The following is a 21,651-nucleotide window of genomic DNA, read 5'->3' on the forward strand; positions in this document are numbered from 1 at the left end:
AACACAACCCCCACTGGACTGTGAGCCATCCTCCTCAAGACATGTGAAACCACGGCTAGTGCAAGTAAGGGTGGACAGATGTGGCAAAGTGCCCTGTTGACTTAAGGAAAAACCAGGGCTATTTCAGACCAAGAAGGACCTTTTTTTCAGAGTCAAAATTCCCCACTGGAAAATGTTCTCCACCAGCCACTTTTGTTCTAAATTGAAAGGATTTGGTTTATCGTTTCAATGAAATGAAACAAAATAAAAATCAGCTTGCTTTTGACAGCAAGGAATAGGGAGAAAGAGATTACTTTATACACATAGAGTCAAGAAACATTTATTATGAAGATTTAAGCCTATTTGGATGGACAGAAAGACTTACTAACTGTACCAGGATTTATTCTGAACTGTCCGTAGAGAAGGAATAGCTGCACTACAGAAAAAGCAGCCTAAGTATTTCCATTGTAAATTCCCCTTTCTTACATGATCACCAAAATTTTGAATTTCTCTGTATTTTATGACTGCACAAATACTCCATCCATCCTCCTAGAATTATATTTTTTTACCTTCCAAGTCTGGAAGTATATAATATGATAAAGTTTATTGGCTTAAAGTAAAAGGTTTCTGCCCTAGCTTATATAGGGTTAGGACACAAACTGGACATGGATGACAGGCCTTGTTTCAGTGTCTTGCAATTCACTGGCATTTGAAAGGAACATTGTCTGCTGTTTAAAAGAGGAAATTAAACATCTCCAAACATATAGTGTATAGGTCATTAAATTCATCAGTTTGTAGTGGTGAGAGGAAACATTAGCTTGGCTGTTTTCTCCTCTAAGCCTCCATCCATTGGATGGATAAATATAAATTCTGGCCTGCTTAACTGTAATCACAAAATATCCATGTGTTTTCAAATGAAGTGAGATTCCAGATCTAGTAGTGGAGAGAAGCTATAATGTAAAACATAGGTAGTGTGTTAAAGGTTTGCATAGTTAATTGTATTCCTGTGATGATATTCCTGTAATACAGATAAATATTTGTCGAGGTGTTTTTCTATACGAACTTGCTAAACAGCACCTGAGCTTCAGGAGTTTGAGTGGATGTTGCAACACTAACTAGAGATGGCCAGAGAAGCCTGGTTGCATAAGGCAGCACTTAACCTAAAGGAGCCCTGAATTTAACTGACAAGTTCCACTGGCCTAAGGCGTGGTCTGCTCTTCAGTTTTGCTGGTGTTGCTGAAGTTGTCCATCTTAACTGATACAGCTGTACTGCTGCAGGGAGATATGGTCATACCAGCAAGAAGTATCTGATTTTATCAGAAGAAATAATGTAAATTATCCTCATGGAAGTATCTTTTGTTTGTACAAATCTTCTTTAGGAGCATTTGGTGTTTATAGGATAAACACCTAGAGGAATTTAGAGAACACTAAACACTAGAAGAAATTAAGATACGTTTTTAAGATTGCTCATAAACTTAGGAACCTATTGGTATTAGTGGAGTTCATTTGGTGGAAATACCTTGATTAAAAGTCACATTTACTACCAATGTGACCTGCACAGCGTAAGTGGTAAATAGGGCTAACTTGAGATACTAAAAGCTACCTTGTGAGCACTACACTTTATTTTCACACTTTATTTGCTATGCTTACAATGGGACATTTATTTGTTTACACAAACTCTTGTTTATTGCCTTCTTTTGTACCACTTCTGCCTTCTTTCAGTGAACCTTCACAGATACCACAAGATACCACATTGTGTTGGGAGTACGTGATTCTGTGCCCTTGGGGAATGAAACCAGGTTATTTCAACTTCAGTTAGTCCTCAGCTAACAAAGATTCACACTCTTATGTCAGCAGGGGGTAAAAAAGGCAAGCATTTTAGATAAGAAATACTTGAAATAAAAAATGCATCGGTTCATAATGTTTACTTGCAGATGCTTTTAACTTTTACTAGTCATTAAAAAGCCTAACTCCTAGTGCCAAAACACCCAATTAAGCTTTTTAAAGAGAATCACAGAATTATGGAACCATTTAAGTTTAAAGAGTTAAGATTTAACTCCATTTAAGTTAAGATCATCATTAACCTAGCACTGCCAAGTCTGCCACTAAACCATGGCCCCAAGTGCCGCAGAGAGTCTTGGAATGGTTTGGAATGGACCTTAAGGATTATCTAGTTCCAACATCCTTGCCATGGGCAGGGACACTTCCCAGTAGACCAGGTTCCTTAAAGGCCCATCCAGCCTGGTCTTGAACACTTCCAGGGATGGGGTATCCACAAATGCTATGGGCAACCTGTTCCAGTGCCTCACCACCCTCACAGTGAAGAATTTCTTCCCAGTATCTAATCTAAATCTCTACAAGTCTTTAAATACTTCCAGGGATGGCTACTTAGCCACTTCCCTGGGCAGCCTGTTCCCCCCGGGCAGCCTCTTCCAATACTTGACAACACTTGTGTTGTAGAAATTTTTCCAAAAATGCAATCAAAACTTCCCCTGACGTGACCTGAGGCCATTTCCTCTTGTCCTATCACTTGTTACTTGAGAGAAGAGAATGACACTCACCTACAACCTCCTTTAAAATAAAACATGCAAAAATTATAAGTATATGACTACCAGGATTCATTCAAATTGGAAAGAAGTGCTAGCTGCTATCACCAAAAAAAAAAAAAAAAGAGCAAGAGAGGATTTTACTCCCTGGAATGTCCTTCTTTTGCCTTCCTGTTCCCATATGCCTTTCACTTGCTTTCATACACACCTTCCTGTTATTATTTTCATTTTCAATCTTTTAATGGTATTTTCTGAAAATTACTTCTCCCAATTTCTCACCCATGCATTGCATTTGATTACTCTTTCTCCTCCCTGAAACCTGGTTAGTCCCTCTCTTGTTTGTGGTTCAGAGTGCAGAGCCAGGAAAATGTCAAATGTTATTAAAATTAGAGGCACTACATCCATGGTGCTCAGCACATTGCCAGATCCAGAAAGGGATGCCTACTTAGAGAGCAGTCACCTCATTCAGATTTTAATAGGGTATTTAAAGAAGAGTTAGATGCCTAAATAGCTTTGTGGAGATTGGCCTCTGTGTCCTCACTCTTGGTTTGGATACACAGCAGCAAAACAATCCATTAATTTGACAGTACCTAAGTAGTGTTTTACATGATAATGTAACACCTAAAAATGACCCATCTGATGAAAAAAACTCCTCTAAGTAGCCTCCAAACAGAGGTTTAAACTAGAAACTTTAGTGGCAGTTAGGTGTGTGCGCTACATAAATAGTACACATTTAATAAAGTCAGGTACTTAATTTAATATTTCACTGAATATAAAATGGGTGTTTAAGTACCTTGGAAGTACCTAAACATTTGTCCTTGATATTTAAGCAGTTTAGGCCTCTCTGACACAGTAGGTGGCAGATAGAGCAAGAACTTGGGTTAAAGTGCTCAAACTACAAACATATCCAACAACACAGAGAAGAGTGCTTGCACAAAGTCCTATTGGATCCAAAGTGTATCTTCAACCAAAGTTGAATAAACAGTGCTCAGGCTGGAAGGGATCTGTGGAAAGCCTTGCTTGCAAGGTTACACCTAATGGGAATGCCTCAACGGGGAGCCAGTCATATTTTCCTAGGTGCCAGCAGGGAAACTCCCACTATAAGGTGGCACAATACGGCTCTTAATAGCGGCCTTAAAACAGCCCAGCGAAAGTTAGTCTAGATAGGACTTGCCAACCGAAATTGTATCTGAATAACTGCGTTACCAACTGTATCGTTACACATTTGGCAATACCGGCTTCCTATTTCAGGGAAGTGATAACAATTTTAAGTTCCTTGTCTGTAGGATGTCTAGAATCATTAAGAACAGTCGGTTAACAACTGCCTGTTTCTAAAACGGCAGCAACATGTGAACGATTTACTGAAAAACTGGTTCCAGTGACTGAAATATTTTGTTTCCTGAGTCAGATTGATAGAAAACCTCGTGGTATTTATGGATGAAATTTCTAACACACATTACTTGCGTGAACAGGAAACGTATATCAGGGATTTTAATTTCATGAGAGCTGGCAAATCCAGGCTGACGTTTCTTTAAGGTTTCATTCTTTTTTTCTTCTTTCCTTAACTCCAAAACTTACGAGAATTTATTGTCTTCTGTTTTTTAGCAGGTGCCAGTGCATGGAAGTTGCAAGCTGATAGTTTGGAAAATTGGTGTTTCTTCTTTTTCACTGAGGCTTTTTGAGACAGGTTGGAAAAGTCACTGACTTCTTCATAAGTTGCTTCTCCCTGAGGCGAGCCGGGAGTGTTACAGGATAACCCCCTCCTCGCAGGAGCGCTCCCTCGGGCCTGGGCGCGGTGCGGTCTCGGCGAGGCGAGCCTCCGCCTCCCCCGCCCCTGCGGGCTTCCTCCGGGTGCGTGTCTACCCTTCCAGGCAGCGCAGAAAGGGCTCAAGCACTCTGCCTGGTGCTTTCTTCACTGCGTTAAGGTCTTCTTATCATTTACCTCGGCGTCTTGGCAAAACTTTGAGTACGCGGTGAAGCTGCGTTGAGGTGCGTCCAGGTGGGCAGGGGTGTGACCAACACCGCCCCCGGGGCAGGGCAGAAGCTGCCGCTTGCTCACCCCTGCTCAGGAGCTTTGGGGTCTTTTCACCCCGCCACGACCCCGCGATGAAGGGCGTTTCTCTCGCCGGGGGGAGCAATCCGCCCTGGGCTGAGCAGAGCTGGGGTGAAACGCCTTTCTCTTTCTTCAGCCTACGCAGCTCAGTAAAGGTTGTGACTTCCCTTCGCATCCGCGTGAATTAGCGCCTCAGCAAATTGCAGCGGTTTTCGTTTAAATTAACGCGAAATATATAAAAAAAAATTCTCACGCCCACCGCTCGCCCTCTCGTTTTCACGCATCCGCACCCCGCACCCATGATCTCATGCTGCTGAAGGCATGGCACAAGATCTACGGCAGGCTGAGAGCGGGGGAGGGAGGGAGAGAGAGAGAGAGAGAGAGAGGAGGGCCGGGAGTGTGCGGCTCGCACACCCTGCTGTGCCCAGGTGCGGTACTGCAGGAGCTGCGCCTCCGCGCCCGGCTCCGGGGGGCGCAGGACCCGCCAGGGGGTGATAGGTTTTCCCTTTGCATACCGACCCCTTGCTTTTAAACGTGACATCTCCCACCCTCGGCTGTGTGTGTGTGAGGGGGCAGAGTAGCCCTCCCCCCCTGTTTTCAGGGTAGGCGTGGGGCGATCGCCGCGGCGGGGCCCCGCACCCGGGGGGCGATGCGGGAGCTGCCGGCGCCGCCCTGCAGCTGCGTGGGGAACGGGGGGGACTCAGCCCAGAAAGGCTTTTTGCAACCCAGTTTGCGGCCGCGTCTGCGGTGGGCGGCCGAGGTGCAGTAGTTGAGTAGTGCCTGATAAAATCCCGGTAACTCTTTGTTCGGCGCCGTGTGTGTAATTACCGGATAATCACAGCCGGTGCTCGAATAGACAGAGGGAAACATCGGATGGGCGAAGTTTAGGCCAATTAAAAAACCCAAAACCGTTCTTTCTAAGATGAAAGTGGGTTTTCAAGACGCTGGTACCTCTGAACTATCGGAGGAGGGGAAATGCTCCCGCTGTGCTGCTGACTCCGCGGCGCGGGTGGGTGGCGGGTGGGGAAGAGCGGCGTGTGTGTGTGTGTGTGCGTGTGTCCCCTCCGCACCGCCCGAGCCGTGTTCTGGCAGTGCGCGGCTCCCGAAAGGTTGAGGAGAGGCAGCGCGACTGTGTGGGAGCTGAACTCAGCCTCCCTCTTTAACATAGGCTCGTCCTCTGCATTGCATCCAAGCCTCAGCGATTTGCTGTTCGGAGACTGCAGATTTGCATAGCCCTGCTCCTCGCAAGCATGCTTATTTTTATTTTTATTTTTTTTTCCCAGCTTCTTTCATAAGGGTGCACTATTCTCCATGAAAACATCCTCGGGTATTACTGTCAGTAGCCAGACCATTGAGATTGCCGGAGCAGCCTGATTATTGTCTGGCGGCGTGTGCGACTGTGTGAGTGTGTGTGTGTGCGCGAGTGTGAGTGTGTGTGCGCGCCGGGAGAGAGCTCGCTTGGTGAGGGCTCACCAGTTTGGAGATGAATGGAGGGAAGAGAAGCAGTTTGATTTTTCTCTGCTTTCCCAGCGCCGGCTGATGGAGTGGCATCCCCTTTTTTCTTTTTTAGCAGAAATGTGGCATGATTGGCTACACTGTGGATTATTGAGGATGGGGGAATGCTTGGCACTCTCGTAGCCCTTGCAACTGTGGAGTATTGTTAATGAGCACCAGCCCCGCGAAAGCTGAAACTAGCGATTGTATGGGCGCGGGGCTTTTCCCCTCTTCCACCTCTTTGCGAAGGCTCTGAACTGCCTGGATTCTCTGCCTCTGACTATGTCTTGGATTGTTTTGGGTAGAAGAAGACCTGGAGAAAAGGATCCTCATAGGCTTTCCCAAAGGGAAGAGATGGCTAGCCTGGTGCGGTGAGCTGCAGCCAGCGCCGTGTGCGTGTGTGCGAGCGCCTCTGCCCAAAGTTTGCCTCCGTTGCTGTGGCTGCTGCTCCTCCCGAGGACGCCGCCGGCCGGCTCGCCGCGCATCGGAGGATGGGGGGGCTCCTTAGGGGCAGCCCGGAGCCGGGACCCGCCAGCAGCGGCAGCAGCAGCGCCGGCGGCCGCTTGGCCCTGCTCTGGATAGTCCCGCTCACTCTCAGCGGCCTCCTTGGGGTGGCGTGGGGCGCCTCCAGTTTGGGCGCTCACCACATTCACCATTTCCACGGCAGCAGCAAACATCATTCAGTGCCTATCGCTATCTACAGGTCACCGGCTTCCTTGCGAGGCGGACACGGTGGGTTCGGATGCCGCTCGGTGTCCCGCGCGGTCGGTGTGCGCCGTCCCGCAGAGGTCAGGCGCGGGCTGCGGGACCCCGCGGGCCGGGGCTGCCGCCAAGCTCGGTGGGAGCAAGAGGAGCGCGGCGGGGAGGCGGGAGAAGGGCTGGGCTGCGGGGCCGGTCTAGCCGGGAGCCCCGTCGGGAGGGGTGCGGGCCCATCCCGCCGCTCCCGGCTCGGGGACCAGGAGCCGCTGGCGGGGCGGGGGGCTGGGGCGGGCGAGGGGCGCTGTCGGGGCCTCCCGGGGCCACCGGTCATCCCCTGGGGCCGGCGATGTGCCCGTGCTGTGCGCCCCGCGGGGTCCCTGCGGGGCAAGCGGCGGAGGGGAGGCTCTCCCGCACCCCGCCGCTCCCCGCCCCGCCGCAGAGGGAGCCGCCTGGAAATCCCAGCCCGGAGGCGCCTCCGACGCTTGGAGCCGCGGCCCCCGGGTGGGAGCGCCCTGGCAGCGCCGGCCCTCGGCCCCCCCGTTGCCGCCCCTCTCCCTGCCCCAGCCCAGGGACACACACTCCGGAGCAACCCGCCCCCACGGCGGGAGGCAGGGCAGGGCAGGGCAGGGCGCCCGGGGACCCCGGCACGGAGCGAGGGGCGGGGAGGGGGCCGGTGCGTTACTTAAACCGCTGGTGATGGTCGTGCCTTCCAGTTCGTTACCTTGGTCGAAAGTCGATGCACTAAAGCAAAGGTCAGCTCATTATGCAGGGGATCGGGAAAGTAGTAGGCACTTAGACACGGAGGAACTAAAGTGATGCCCACCGTGGCGGGCAGCAAAGGGACGGAGATGCAATTCTTTAAAGGCGCAAATACATTATGGTTAAGAATGACAGTGCTCCGGTACTTAGTTTCTGAAGTGACAGAAAGCTGCTTCAGTGCCCTTTGAAGAGCCCTGTGCGGTTCTTCCCTTTCTTTTTGCACGCATACTTATGAGGACTTGCACATCAATACATGAAGAATAGGTGTGCTTATATATGCTCGGCAGTACCAAAAGCTGTGAAAGAAAACGAAACACCAGACTGTGTTTTAAGGATTTGAGCCTCCCTTTGTCTCCGAGGGAGGAAAAGAAAGATAAAGAAACCCCCTTGTTGGCTCCTGATTAGATTATACAGCTTCATTCTTCTTCATTTTCTCATCTTGCCTTGCTTCATTTGCACGATCATGCGATGTCATTTACAAGCTTTGCAAAGTAGAAACCAGATCTTGTACTTAACCTTTGCTTCTCTGTGCAAGATGACCTAGTTGCAGGCAGGAGGTAGTTAGGAATTATTGGAATTTTTTCAGTGATTAACAATGCTGGTGTTAGTGGAAACGGTAACATTGTTTACCTGAAAATTCCCACTGAGTGCTAAATACACTTTAATACATAACTGCTAGAAAAGACAAAGTGCATAGAAATGGCTTTTCATATGCATTTTGCTTTTTTTTTTTTTTAAGTTATATATCTGGTCTAATAAAAAAAAAACCAAAAACCAAAACCAATTGAGAAATTCAGGCCACCACTCTTTTCTGTAGTGCACTGAGGCGGTGCAAGATTGAGAATGCTGCTTGTTCAGTACTGTATGTGCTGAAGGGGAAAATTAAAGATGTATGTGTGTTCACATATATGTGTATGCTTATTATTCTTTCAATTTTTGCCTGTATGGCAATATCATTTAGGGGCTTGCTATTTATTTGAGAGAATGCTAAAAGGATGAGGGGGGAAAAGAAACATGATTGTGGAGGTACCAGCTACGATTCCTTAGAAAGCATTTTAAAATCACACCTTTTGCCAGCTTTTAAAAAAATTACCTTAGATCCAGTCAAAGGGTGATGGTGTAAAAAGGCAGCTTTCTCGGGAGAAATAAGTCTCGTTGAAGAAAACGAAAGGTGAAGTGGTGGAGCTGCCACTTAAGGACTTCATAGGGAAGTCCAGGAGCCTCTCCAGAAGTTAGGCAGCTGATTTTATGAAAAGAAGGATGTTCCATGTCATAAGAAGGCATTTCAGAACGTTTACTTGAAAACTCCAAATGTCTTTGCTTTTCTGTGTTTATGAGACATTCTGCTATCTGACAGCATTTTAAAACATTTAATTCCTTTCATTATTAATTCTTCAGAGAGGTGTTCCCATTTGCTTCTGTAAGCCTGACAGAAGCATTTCTCTTTCCGGCTGAGCAGGGTTAGACACAGTTCCTGGGGAGCCCATCACTGCATCTCTAAGCATCAATCAGAGGGAACTGGGTGAGGAGTGGGAGGGGCAGGGTGTTCCTCACTTGCCTTTCTAGGGTGTCCCCAGCCCCTGCTGGCTTAGCCAGATGAGAGTGAGAATTTGATTCTCAGGCTTGTATCCTTCAGCATTAGCTCCATTCAGTTTTGCAGCTATTTTGTTCTAGTCTAATACCTTTGTACGTAAACGTTGCAGTCTTTATGGTGACCTCATATCAGTTTTTTTGTTACTTTGTCAGCTTTTTGTGGCATCATCCCTGCTAAAAGTGGAAAAGAGCTTTTAGGGCAGGTCAATTAGTCAATCCCAAATGAAAGCATTGCTCTCTAATATTGTGAATTAGAAGCGTCAAAGGAAGGAGAAATGATCACTTCGTTCAGACACTCAGTAAATGTCACTACAGTCCACAGACATCCACACCCTTCTCCTCTACCCCTGCACCAGCTAACCCATACACCCTCATCCTCTCAGTTTTAATTTTTATTCTTTCAGTTTTCCTTGAGCCAACCCAATTCCAGTTAGTAGTATAGGCAAAGCCAAAAGCCCAGCATGGTTGGATTTTTTCCACTTCTTTTGAAACACCAAACCACAATCTTGCTGCTAACACTCTTGCGAGGCAATTTTTCTGGGATTTTGCTTAGTTGTATGATACCATGTGGTTTCAGTGGACAGTAATGTGCCTCACAGAGGCATAAAAAGAATTCCAAAGAAGCAATTAGCTCACAATATTAAACAAAAAGTAGTTCAACACACAGTTTTTTAATATACTAAAAGTAAAAATTAAACATCTTTCTAGCTTGACCAAATGATTTTTCAGTTTTGTTTCCTGACTCTTATTAAACTCAGAAAGGTGAAAGATGGGTGAAAGATTTCAAAGTTTAACCACAGGAAGGAATAAGAAAATAATTCTGTGGATCGTGACATCAGCGATGTAAAGAGAAGTACAGGGAAGTAAGAGACAGACTAATGTTCACGAATATAAGTCCTGTGGTGCTCAGTGCTCACCAGTGGTCTCTGTAGCATGGGGGGTATTTGATGAATTATGTCCATGTCTCCTTGATCCATTTAAGAAGGTAGCTATTGCTTTTGTTATAGCTGTATCTACCATGAAGTCTTTTTTTCTTTTCTTTTGGTTGAAGTAGATAGAGTGGTTCATACTGCAGCACTTCTAGATTACAAAAACATGGATGGTCCATGGAAAAGCCCATAAAAATGGAAAGGGATTGTAACTTTCTTAGTAACTTTAAATGAAGAAAGGCCGTTTCTTTAAGAATCCAGGAACATGAAGCATCATATGTGAAGGGAAAATTGCATGTTAAATAAGTTAAAAGTGTAGCCACATAGATGGCCATCCTTCCTGCAAACACCTCTTTGGTCTCTACTGGGTTGAGCCTTTTCTGGCCCCAAAATTCCCCATTCAGTTACCAAATGACAAGTACAGTGTGTCCATTTCTTCTGGTTGTTTCTTTCTGTGCTCACAGGACCTTGTTCAGGCTGTTTTCCGATAAAAACAATTTGATTCTGAGTTTTTAAAATCTGCCATAGTAGGAGCCAGAAGGTGAATAACAAAATCTACATGTTGGTGTGGTATGTTCATGTGCTTGGAAAGAAAAAGCAAAAATGGGGAGGGAATAGGACTCACATGCTCACGGGCAGAACAGAAAAAGCTGGGCAGCATGTGTAGTGCACTTAAGGACCTGAGTTAATGTGGTGCCAGAAGGGATTTGACTCCATGAGGCCTATGACCAAGACACAGGCAAATGGTTTAGAGGGAGCAGAGACAGTCTGAATTAAAGAGAACAGGGTACTGGGAGCAGTTATTAGGAAAGTGGTAGTTTGAGGTGGGGAGGTTCTAGGGACCTTTGTTGTGGAACACAAAACAGAGGGTTTTAAGAGCTTGAGCTTCAGCAGAAAAGTTCCTGAGTAGGAAGAAGAGTTTGTGGAAAATGAGAATTTTGAGGAATAAAAATTGACGTGTTTTGGAGATGAGAGCTGAGGATGGTGTGTTATCACAGCACATCCCCTCCTCCAGTATTTTCTATCCAGAATGTGATGTGGCAACAGGGACATGCATATTGATCTCCTACTTCTGAGGTAGGCCAGCTTGTTCCAGTCTCTGCTTTACCACTGTTACTGAAGCACATGCACTGGATTTGTCCACACTATGTCCATTTAGAGAGAATTCTGTAGCAGAATCACCAGCTCGCCATTACTGGAGTACCCGACAGCAGGCTGGATCAGGCAGTCCTTGTTCAGCAAAGATGCTTGTTGAACTCCACAGGAGTTTTCAACAAATAAAAACAGCAGGACCAAAGTTGCAACACTGCAGTGAAATAATTTATATCACTGTTGTGCAAAATATGACTAAAACAACTTTGAAAGATGTGTGTGTGATGTATAAAGGCATTTTATTTCTGTAAGAAAAAACAACTTATTAGTGTAGGTAAGAATAATTTCATGGCCTTTTACTACTTTTTTTTTAATATACTGGAATTGCTATTTCTGCATATAATGACAATAAACCAAATAGTTTTAGGGATTAGGGTAAATGAAATGGTATTTCTTAGTTACAATGTGCTTATGTTGCAGAAAAAGGTTATATTTTGATTAAAACATCAAATGTAAATGTTTCCAGATGTTCAAGCATTGTTAGTCAGTGTGATGTTAGAGGTAGAAGTGAAAAAGTCTCACCTTCATCTTACAATTTCCTTTTTCAATGTTTTTTTTTTTCCCCAAACCTCTTTATATATCACTATCTTTTTAATTGTCTGCTTTTCATTCTCTTATTTTCAAATACGTGCTAGTTCTCCTGCTCCGAATACTTTTTACACACAACTGAGACATTTTCATGTTTTAAGACTGTAAAGCATAGCAGCTTTCTCAATGTCTTTAAATTATATAAATTTTATATCCCTATTCAAAATTTCCAATATGCTCCATCAGTTATTATCCCTATCAGCTGCCAAAGTATTAGCATCAGTTGGAATAAAATGAATAACCAAGCAATTGCAGTCAGCATAGTGGTTAATTGGCTGTGCAGTTGGATATGCATATTAGGAAGTTGGGTTTCTATATTATTATTTCTGTCAGTATGGCTTGTCAAAGAGGCAGACAGTCTTCAGCAGTATTGCGGACAGTCTGGAGTACTGTAATCAAAACTGGAATGTTGCTCATGGATTTCTGATAAGCATCTTTATACAAGTCCCACTGCCTTGGTACATGCATAGCTATTGATTGACTGGGGTGCCTTTACAAGAGCTAAATAAATAACAACACTCTGTTGTCACTTATCAGCAATACTACTTTCGCCTCAGCCCATGGTAACCATGTTTTTCTAGATTTAAAGCATGTTCTATTGTTCTTTTAATCAAATACTGTTTGAAATTAGTTATCAGAAGAAATTAATTTAGCATTCAATGCAGTGTACTTCCTGCTGTTTCTAATTTTCAAAGATGGATTTTTTTTCTGATAGTGAGAAGTTGGCTTTAAGGGAAATTTCCTTCTGTCTCTCCATTTTACTCCAAGGGAGAACTCTGTAGACAAAACTGCTGTGCCCAGTGTGCATAAGCACAACCAATTCTACAGTCCTAATATTTTGTCACCTTTCTCACACAGATGGCTATTACTATGATTAACCATAGATAATATGCTTGATTATTGTATTTTCAATGGATCATGTAGTGTAGTTCACTGAAGTTTATATTTCATCTTCTCCTTGGACAAACCTTGCAATAGTTCTTAACCTTTCGGAGTAATCAAGATGACATTCCTGACCTCTTTCTTGTCTTTCCCCAGATTCAGTTAATTTATCTCTCTGCTATTAAGTTTGATGTCCTCGGGTCTGTCACAGTATCTGTAACGTGTTTTTCTAAGCTAACAACTTCCTTTCTAGTTTGTAAATACAGTGTAGGCAGAGCTGATAGATCTCGCTGTGATAATAAGCTGAGTTGTGAATGTAGCTGTGATTATAAGTAGAATGGAACAGTCTGATTTGATGAAGGAAAGTTTATTACAAATAAAACCACCGTTCTATAAAGTTAAAAGTAACAAATATAAAGAAGAGAGGCCATGTACTTACCATCATTTAGACATTATTTTCTTTCTGAATAGCTACGTGGATGTCTGGCAGTACTTTCCCCACCTTTCACATAACATTTGTGCACAAGTGTGTACATGAACACACATGCATATCACAGATGTTTCCTCATAATGAGAAGGTGGACATAGTAGTAAGCTGAAAAAGAGAGCATTTCTCTAAGAGTTGAAAATGTTGAAAAACTAGTCAGTGACAGTATTCATTAACCACAGAAGTAATTGATCAGAACAAGAGAATTAATTATTCCCTTTCACCTTAGCTGACAGAAAAAAGGAGCCAGTGAAATAAAGAGGGAAAGGAGGAGGGAAGAAGTAGTGCTGCTGGATGTCAGCATAAGATTGGAATAAGGTGGTAGGGAGGATGCCACGCCTAGCAGCAGTCAGCATCTCTGGCCCACGATTACTGAATCAGGGTAGAAAACTGGTTTTGAATTTCTTTAACCACTAAACTGGCCTAATCCACCAAAATAGCCCAGATTAAGGGTATGACTGGCACATGCACTGTAGGTAGCATAAGAGTCAAAAAGCTTTATTTCTGGGGCTTGGTTGGTTAAAAAAAAAGTACAAAAGTACATGATATCTGTGATCCTGAATCTCAGAAGGCCAGACAAGGTTGAAGTTGAGGCAGGGTTGTTCCACATATTTGAACTGTAAATGGCACAATGACAAGTCTTCATTTAAAATACATAGATAGGTGTTTCCTGAAGAGCTTGCTGATTTGCTCAGATCATTCTGGTGTTCTGGAGCCATAGAGGGGGATGCCCTCAGACACTCACTCCAAAATGACAGAAGTGTTAACTCTTTCTTTAGCTCTCTTTTACTGCAGCTGTATATGCAAAGAAATGCCAACATGCTTCTAAAGCAAATTGACTGCTTTCTAAATATTTTCTTTTATCCCTGCATATCTGCAACTGAATTAGGGATTCTCTAATTTACTTCATTAATTCAGCTCATCTGCATTTGTAAAATGCAGAGAATGACTAGACTTGGAGAAATTTCAAAAAAACATGACAAACTTTCTCCACCTTGAGGAAGAGTCAGATGTAGTCTTAATGCATGTTTGCATTGCTGAATCACTGGGGTTGGTTTACTTTCTCAGTGACAGGAGTTCTAGAGCACTGGGAAGTAGGTGGAGAGGAGATAAGGAGAAATGGCCATGGGCTTGCCTGGCTGACCAGTGGAGATGAAGAGATGTGAAGGAATAGAGTGCTAAAACAGGCACTGTTTCTAATCATTGACCTAGGCCTGATTTGATTTTACTGAGGTCAAGCCTAAAATTTTCACTGCATGACCTGATCTGTTTTGCCTGTCTCAGATAAATGTGTCTCAAGCCCACAACACTTCTGCCGTGGTCCTCCTCACTAAAACAATGCTGTTTAAACTGTTAACAAAATATTACAAATAATAATGCAAACAAATGCATTTTTAAAATAGGTTCGGTGCAGTTAGTGGATGTGTTCATTTTATTTCACATGACAAGAATTATGAGGGAGCTTTTAGCGAATATAATGAATTGCCATAGTTATGGAAAACATATGAGCATGAATTGAATCATGCCGTTATTTTGGGTTTGGATATTCAGTGCCCACAGAGAGGAGTTTAGAAGTTGTGACAAAACAACAGATGTGAGATTAGCCCCTTTGGCTGTGTCTAAATGGATGCGTCCTAAAATCTTGGTGTCCCAGTTGGTCAGAACATGCTGTGGCTCCCATCCAAGCCCCATCCTTCCACTCATCCTCTTCTCAGGCTGGCTTGTGTTTGCAGTTTGCCTTGCTGTGGATTTTAAATCTGCTTGGGGCATGCACCCCAACTCTGGCATTCAGAGAAGCTCTCGAATACTGCATTTGATTATTCTAAAAAAAATAGAAATGTTGTGAATGTCCTTCTTTCTAAATAATCTACTATATAAAGAGAGGTTAAATAAAACATTATATGGGCAAGGAAAAGAGAGGGTGAAGACTATAATTATCTTATTACTTGAAAGTTTTTCCAAGAAACTTTTTACTGCTTGGAAATTCTATGGAAGTTGCAAGAGTATTATTGTTCCCTTTATCAATTACAAGACTTTATTTTTCAAGTCCTGTGTTTAAGATACATATAGAAGAAAATATAAGAAATAGAGTTTCGTTAGAAATTGTTATCTAGAAGGTGTTGTGTATGAGGGTATATAGGCCAAGTTATCATTTTGACTGTGCTGACTTCTGATAGAAAACCAGTAATTCACTGAGATTGAAGCCAGAAAAATTTTTATGATGATGATTTTTAACTTTTGTAGAATTCTCATGTTAGTTCATAAAGCTTGCTTTTCATCAGTCAGCATGATTTGACAGCTTTAGCTGTTGTCTGATGTAAATATAGTAAAATCCACTGCATAGCATTTAGAAGGAGAAGCTGGTGAAGAAAGAGTAGTAACAACATTATTTTGCAGCAACAACAGCAAAAACAAACATCTCATTTTGAGATGTTTGACTTTTTTACTATGCAAGACATTGCAAAACTCTAGTTAAGTATGCAGATAAAAGAAGTTACTGGTCTGCTAAGAACAGCAGTTTGTAAGTACCTAACCTGGACACTTAACTTACAGTAGCTGGCAGTGATTTTGCGAGTTGTATGATTATCTAAATGAAAACACAGTTCCCACGTCAGTGTGCAGGAGCTTAGCTTCAAAGAGCCTGAGGTCGGAAAAGGTAAATAATTAAATTGGGGAAAATATGTGATGCATCTGCTAGATATCAATAGAGGCAGTTACTTCAGATATGGCAGTTGTTAATGCTGATATAAATTGCAAGTGACTCACCTGAAGATTCCTGAGATCCTATCTGTTCATTGTTCTTTGAGGATAGAATTTGTGCATCAGGGAATTTATGCCTTAGATTAGGGAAGGTGGATTTCAGTGCAATCAATGTATATTATATTACTTTTGTTGACCCTTGGATTATGGACAACTGTCAGTATTTCAGTACAAGGTCACTGCTCATCCTAAGATGGTCAAAGCAAGTGTGCTGAGAGTAAATTAATATGTCAGGATTTTGCAAGTATTTTGTGTTTGTTTCAAGTCATTAACTTGATTTCAACTGGCTCTATTTGATAATCACTCTCCTCCCTATTTCCTTTTTCTGAATGTAATTACTTCAACTGGAAGAAAAACTAAAAAAGAAATAATTATATGTATTCTAGGAATAAATTTACATATGCATATAGTGTGTGGTGGTACTCTTGTCTTCTGTAGGGGTCAGTTAACTGCCAAAGTACAGTTTGCAGAAAAATGGAAAATCAGAGGGAGAAAAGGAGCAGTCATTATTGCTAAATGAGCCTTAGTGTAAATGAGTTCAACTTTGCTAAAGAAATCCCTGTTTCTAACTGTCATGTCAAAAAGTGGCATACATACATTAACCCTTGTCCTGCATATGTGGTGGTGTCTCTCCAGCACTACTGCCTGTCTTGGCCAGAGGCTCGTCTGGAATGGTTATTCCTATTTCACAGAGAGGAGCTGAAACACAGCGAATCAGCTTTGCATTCGTTCCCTCTTGAATGATTCAAAGAAATCACACACAGTGGTCAGATTGGCCACCTGAAAATTCCCTCTATGTCTTTTGTGCACTTGCCCGTGATGTAAGAGATGGATCTGGGGCATGGCCAGGGTGTGTAACACTCTGTTGTCAATTGGCATAGCTTAAAGCTGATCCCATGCTGGTTCAGCATATGCCATGCCTCAGTCATCCCTCCGTAAGCAATTCATTGGGCAGTGCTTTCCCCACCGCTGCGTGTCAAACAGAAAACAGCACAGCAGAGGTTAAGGACTAGTCTGTTCAGCCTTTGCTTTTGTTAATGAATAGACATCCGGTTTATTTCAGGAGTACACACAGCTTTACCTACCTAAATGTGACAAGCACCTCACCATAAGTCACACAGCAGCCTGAAATGGGAAAAGGAATTAAACAAAGATTCAACGAGTTCTGTATTGCTGTTTCATTCTATTGTATTGTGCCAATACTATGATGCAGGACCATTAAAATAATGTACTAGTTACCGAGCAAAAGCCATTCTTCCTTCCTTTTCTGTGTATGTCATACTGCGGGATTCATAGAACTGATATGTGGAAAAAAAATGTAGAAAAAGGGGGATGCAAAGACATGGGAAAGGGGAAGGAGAAAAAGAAAATGGGTCAAGCAGGCAGAGCATTCTTTTATTTAAGAAAAACAGAAATATTTTCTTACTGTGAATATTTCTGTTGTTTTTTTCCCCTCCTCCACAAGGAGTATTTCTGCAGTTATTTGATTTGATTTTTTATAGAGCTATTGTAATTATTTTAGATGTAAAAAATGCATAAAATACTGATCTTTGTGTGTGCTGATACACCAGACTTAGAACTCTCATACCTTCACAGATAAGGCTTGCCTGTCTTTTGGTATAAGTCAAGTCTTTCCAAACTCCCCATCGTTGCTCACATTTTTGTGTCCATATGAGGGGCAGTTGCCTTAAATATTGTTCTCTGCTTGTCTTGTAATTCCAGTGGCTCATGGTATCTGATGTCTATTAAGTGAGAAGGGCAGTCATAATGCATTGAGTCGAGATTTGAACTGGTGGCTTCACCTCATGTCATTTTGTTTTACAGATATTGTTTGCCATTTAAATGTTCCCTCTCCATGTAATTGCTCTGGATGCTTGAATGTTGGCATCAGTAGGCAAGGTATTTTCTCTCTGTTCCGCAAGTGAAAGTGAATGAGGTGAGGATTTCATTCAAGGAAGACAGCTTTGTTGAAAAGGATTAGTTGCTTTCATTACTGTAGGACTGTTAGCATAATTAGCAGTTCATCAGAACGATTTCACAAGCCATTTTTTGTGACTATGACTGGGGTAAAACTTTCCAGATTGTAGTCAGTCTGTCTGATTGAGCAGGCCTGTAATACCGAGAGACGTGAAGAGCCAACAGTCACAGAGGGAAGGTCAGCATTAACTTTCTTTCATTTAATATTTGTTTGGGGTTTTTGTTTTTGGTTTGGGTTTTTTTTTTTCCTTAAGTAATACATCATGCAGCGAATGTTATAGTTTTCAATATTTGTATTATGGTGGCATCTCTAAATTTCAGTCAGAGGCTGTGAGCCCATTGTGCTAAGCAGATGGATTGAATAGAAAAAGACAAGAAAGCTGAGGAAATAATCACTCTTTACTGCTGACAGTACTCTCCAGGGTAGATTTCAAAATAGCTCAAGAGCTGTGTAAAATTAATAAGCTGTTCCTCATGTACTGAAATCCTCTTTCATTTTACATTGGCATGAGGGACCTCTGTAGAGAGGAGGGGCTACAAATAAGATTTGCAAGAGGTTGGGGTTGAAGATTGTCCCCTAAAGTCCAGATTTTACTGAGTCTGATGGATGAGTGCACACTAACTGTATGCATTAAAATGGTCTGTATGGAATTTGTCCACTACAAAATCTCTGCATCAATGAGGTCTGTTTAGCCCCTCAGAGCAAGGTTTATTGGGAATAAAATTTGAATCAGTGTCCTTTTGTTTCTTTAGCATCTTTGTAATTTTTTTCACTGATATCTGGAAGAGATGAGAAATCAGAGAGCATTATTCTTATCTAATAGAAATTTAATAGTAATGAGATATTTTAGTAGCTCTTTGAGGTTTTAGGTCAATTTGTATTCTCTGATGTGGAAAGATGTTCCCTTGGACTCTATCTTTGCAGTGTGGCATTAAGTTTTCAATTTTATTGAGGCATTTTTAAATGTTATTTTTCTCATACAGTTACAGATGTAACACTGAATCATAATTAGGAAGGAAAAAAATTATTACCTGTCATGGATAAAACCTTGAAATAATAAATACCACCATCACATTTTACTGCTATCATAAATAATTATTCAGCACATGTCCATAGGCTCAATTTATTGTATCATATTCACTTAAATATGTTTATGAAATGATCCTTACACACACACACACACACATTTTATCAAATTTCAGATTCCTTGATTAATGGCACAGACCTTTTTTGCTACATTGCACAGTCTGTCATACCTCTAATTCAATTTTAAAATAAAGGTATTCTTAGATCTTCTTATAATAAGGCTATTTGTCTTTCTACAGTTATACCTCTTTTGCTTATTTTCTTATAGAATGGATTAAGATTTAATAGTGATGTATTTCCTAATAAACAGAACTAGAGGACAGCTTATTCCATTATCTTAGATATGCCCTAGTTACATCTTCATTGGAACCCATTAAATATTCTTGGACAGTACTTAGCAATATATAAAAGGTTTCTTGTTTTTGATTTCAGCAGAGACATCAATCTAAATGTTCTGGGCTGTATTGCATAATTGTCAAGGAGTTAAATATGCACAATGAAGGTACAGTAGTTAAAATGTATTGGTGTACATCTGATGTTTATAGATAACCCTTTTAAAGAAGTCAGGATGTATTGCCATGTTCAGCCATTCTATCTTAATTCTAAATCGCTGCCTCTGTGTTTCCAGTTGCAGTCAGTCAGTCAAAGACCCTGTAGAACATTTACCTTGCAGCTTTGCAATTTTAATTATCTGATCAAGTGTATTAAATTGTGATAGAGGTAAAACCAATTAAAATTTCTCAGAAGTTCATATCTTATTAGTAGTTTTCTGGGAAATGGAACCCAAGTTTATAGCAGATTTGAGAGGAGAGGACTCTCTTGTTCTTGTTCCCCACTTCCTCTTTGCATTTCAGATTTGGATCTTCAGGTAGTGTTATCACTGGCGCTCGGTGTTGCTGATTCAAAGTGCCGTGTTTTGGCCAGTAAACTTGTTTCAGGTCTAATTTGAATATACAGACTGTGGCAGAGTCACTAATATAGTAATAGCATGCAAAAGAAACTCTCTCTGATGTCGTTACCCAGATACTCTGAAATTAAAAAAATGGCATATGGTTTAACTTCAATACTGTATGAGGTTTCTACATACAGTGTTTACAGCAGTAGTTGAATGGACCATGTTCTCACCTAGCTCATGCTGCTGCCAGCTGTGGCTTTCAGGCCACCAGGCTCTTATCATCAGTTCTGGTCATGAGGTGTGAGGATGCTGCTGACTATGGTCTAGTATTTAGGTGCCAGAAACATCTAGGTCAGATCCTCTCCTAATAGAGATAGTGGAAGCTGTATTTTTCAGTGTTTAATGGTCATACCTTCCAGGAAGATTGTCCGTTCAGGTTGGTATCTAAATTGTTTTTTTTAGCATTTGTGCTGGCAGATCTGTTGAAAATGCAGGACCCTTCAAATATCTGTGAGAGTTATCTAAACAAAGGTGTGATTGCACAAGTGGATAAAACTTATTCTTCATTGTCACAAACTCCAAAATTAGGAGAACATTACTGCTCGATCAGTGAGCTAATGCTCTGCCTCCAGCATGACCAGCATCCCCAACTGGTAGATGTGGTGGGAAGCTAATGCCACACAAGATATGGACAGTCCTGTTTAATTTAAGAAAGCAGATAAGGGCATTCACTGCTGCTTGTTTTATGTTCTTGGGAATCATATGTAGCAATGGATAAAATTGTATATGTTGAACACTGTTGCCCAGATAGAAAAGTGAATTGTCCCTGAAGTGAAAAGTGCACATGCTGAAATATTATCCAGGTATTTTGGCAATTTAAAAGATGTCATTTTATATGCTGGGTATTTCTTAAATGTTCCATTAATTTAAGAACTCTCTATATAAATGCTAATTTAATTAAAATGTCTTTGTATCTTACATATAAATGAAAACAACAGGCTAAAGGCTTGCTGAAAGTTAGCATGGATGTCTGCTTATGCATAATTTTTCTTATCTTCTGCAGCATTGTCTTTCTTTTTTTCTTTAAATGAACAATATGCAAGAACATATCCTGTCTTGTCTTTTAAAATTTCTTTTTGCAGAATATTTTTGACAGGCCACTTTTGCTTTTGGAATTAAAATTTCCCCCACAAATGGTTAGTAAGGATAACAAAACACTGTGTTTTAACTTAGTAGACATGATGATGATACCAGTTGGCATTTAGCTGTCCCATATACTAATTCATGCATGTGAAATAAAAGGATTATACTTAGAATTTCTGGTCATTTATCCAGTCTCTATCAGGGAAGATGACTTTAAATGAAAAAAACATCTATAAGTTTTGTTTTCCTTTACCAATAATTCCTTATTGAGAGAGGAAAGCAATGCTTCACTTCCTATGTAAATATGCTTTTCTAAAAATACATCTACATAAGGGCCAAATCAGTCATTTTCAGGTGTTGTAAATATAAGTTGGGAGCCTTGAAGGAAAGCAGAGTCCACAGAAGAAGCTCAAATTCTTTATCCATGAGATTGTGTGGACATACCAGACACACCAGTTTCATCAGCAATCATACCAGTCCCTTGTTAAGATAGTTCTCTGGTTGTGCTACAAACCTTCAGCTGGATTGAACTGTCATTCTTGGCAATCTGTACTGGGTTCAAAATTATGGCCCTTTGAAGCAGAATAGTCTTCAGTCATGCCCCCACACTTGTGTATATATATATATA

The 21,651-nt window shown here is 41.8% G+C and overlaps 1 protein-coding gene across 42 annotated transcripts in view; it reads left to right on the top strand.

The window, feature by feature from the left end:
- Positions 1 to 21,651, top strand: part of NRXN1 (neurexin 1) — a 711,526-nt gene that overhangs the window by 419,327 nt on the left and 270,548 nt on the right. For 5 of the 42 annotated variants that reach the window (XM_064647957.1, XM_064647959.1, XM_064647960.1 and 2 more), the window contains exon 1: positions 5,719 to 6,804. The exons of the other annotated variants lie outside the window; for them this stretch is intronic. In XM_064647957.1, the coding sequence (XP_064504027.1) occupies positions 6,564 to 6,804 (241 nt within the window). In that variant the 5' untranslated portion in view covers positions 5,719 to 6,563. Of the gene's footprint in view, positions 1 to 5,718; positions 6,805 to 21,651 lie in introns of those variants that run through there. 42 annotated transcript variants of the gene reach the window in all.

This window comes from Pseudopipra pipra, chromosome 3 (genome assembly GCF_036250125.1).
Source record: "Pseudopipra pipra isolate bDixPip1 chromosome 3, bDixPip1.hap1, whole genome shotgun sequence".
Lineage (NCBI taxonomy): Eukaryota > Metazoa > Chordata > Aves > Passeriformes > Pipridae > Pseudopipra > Pseudopipra pipra.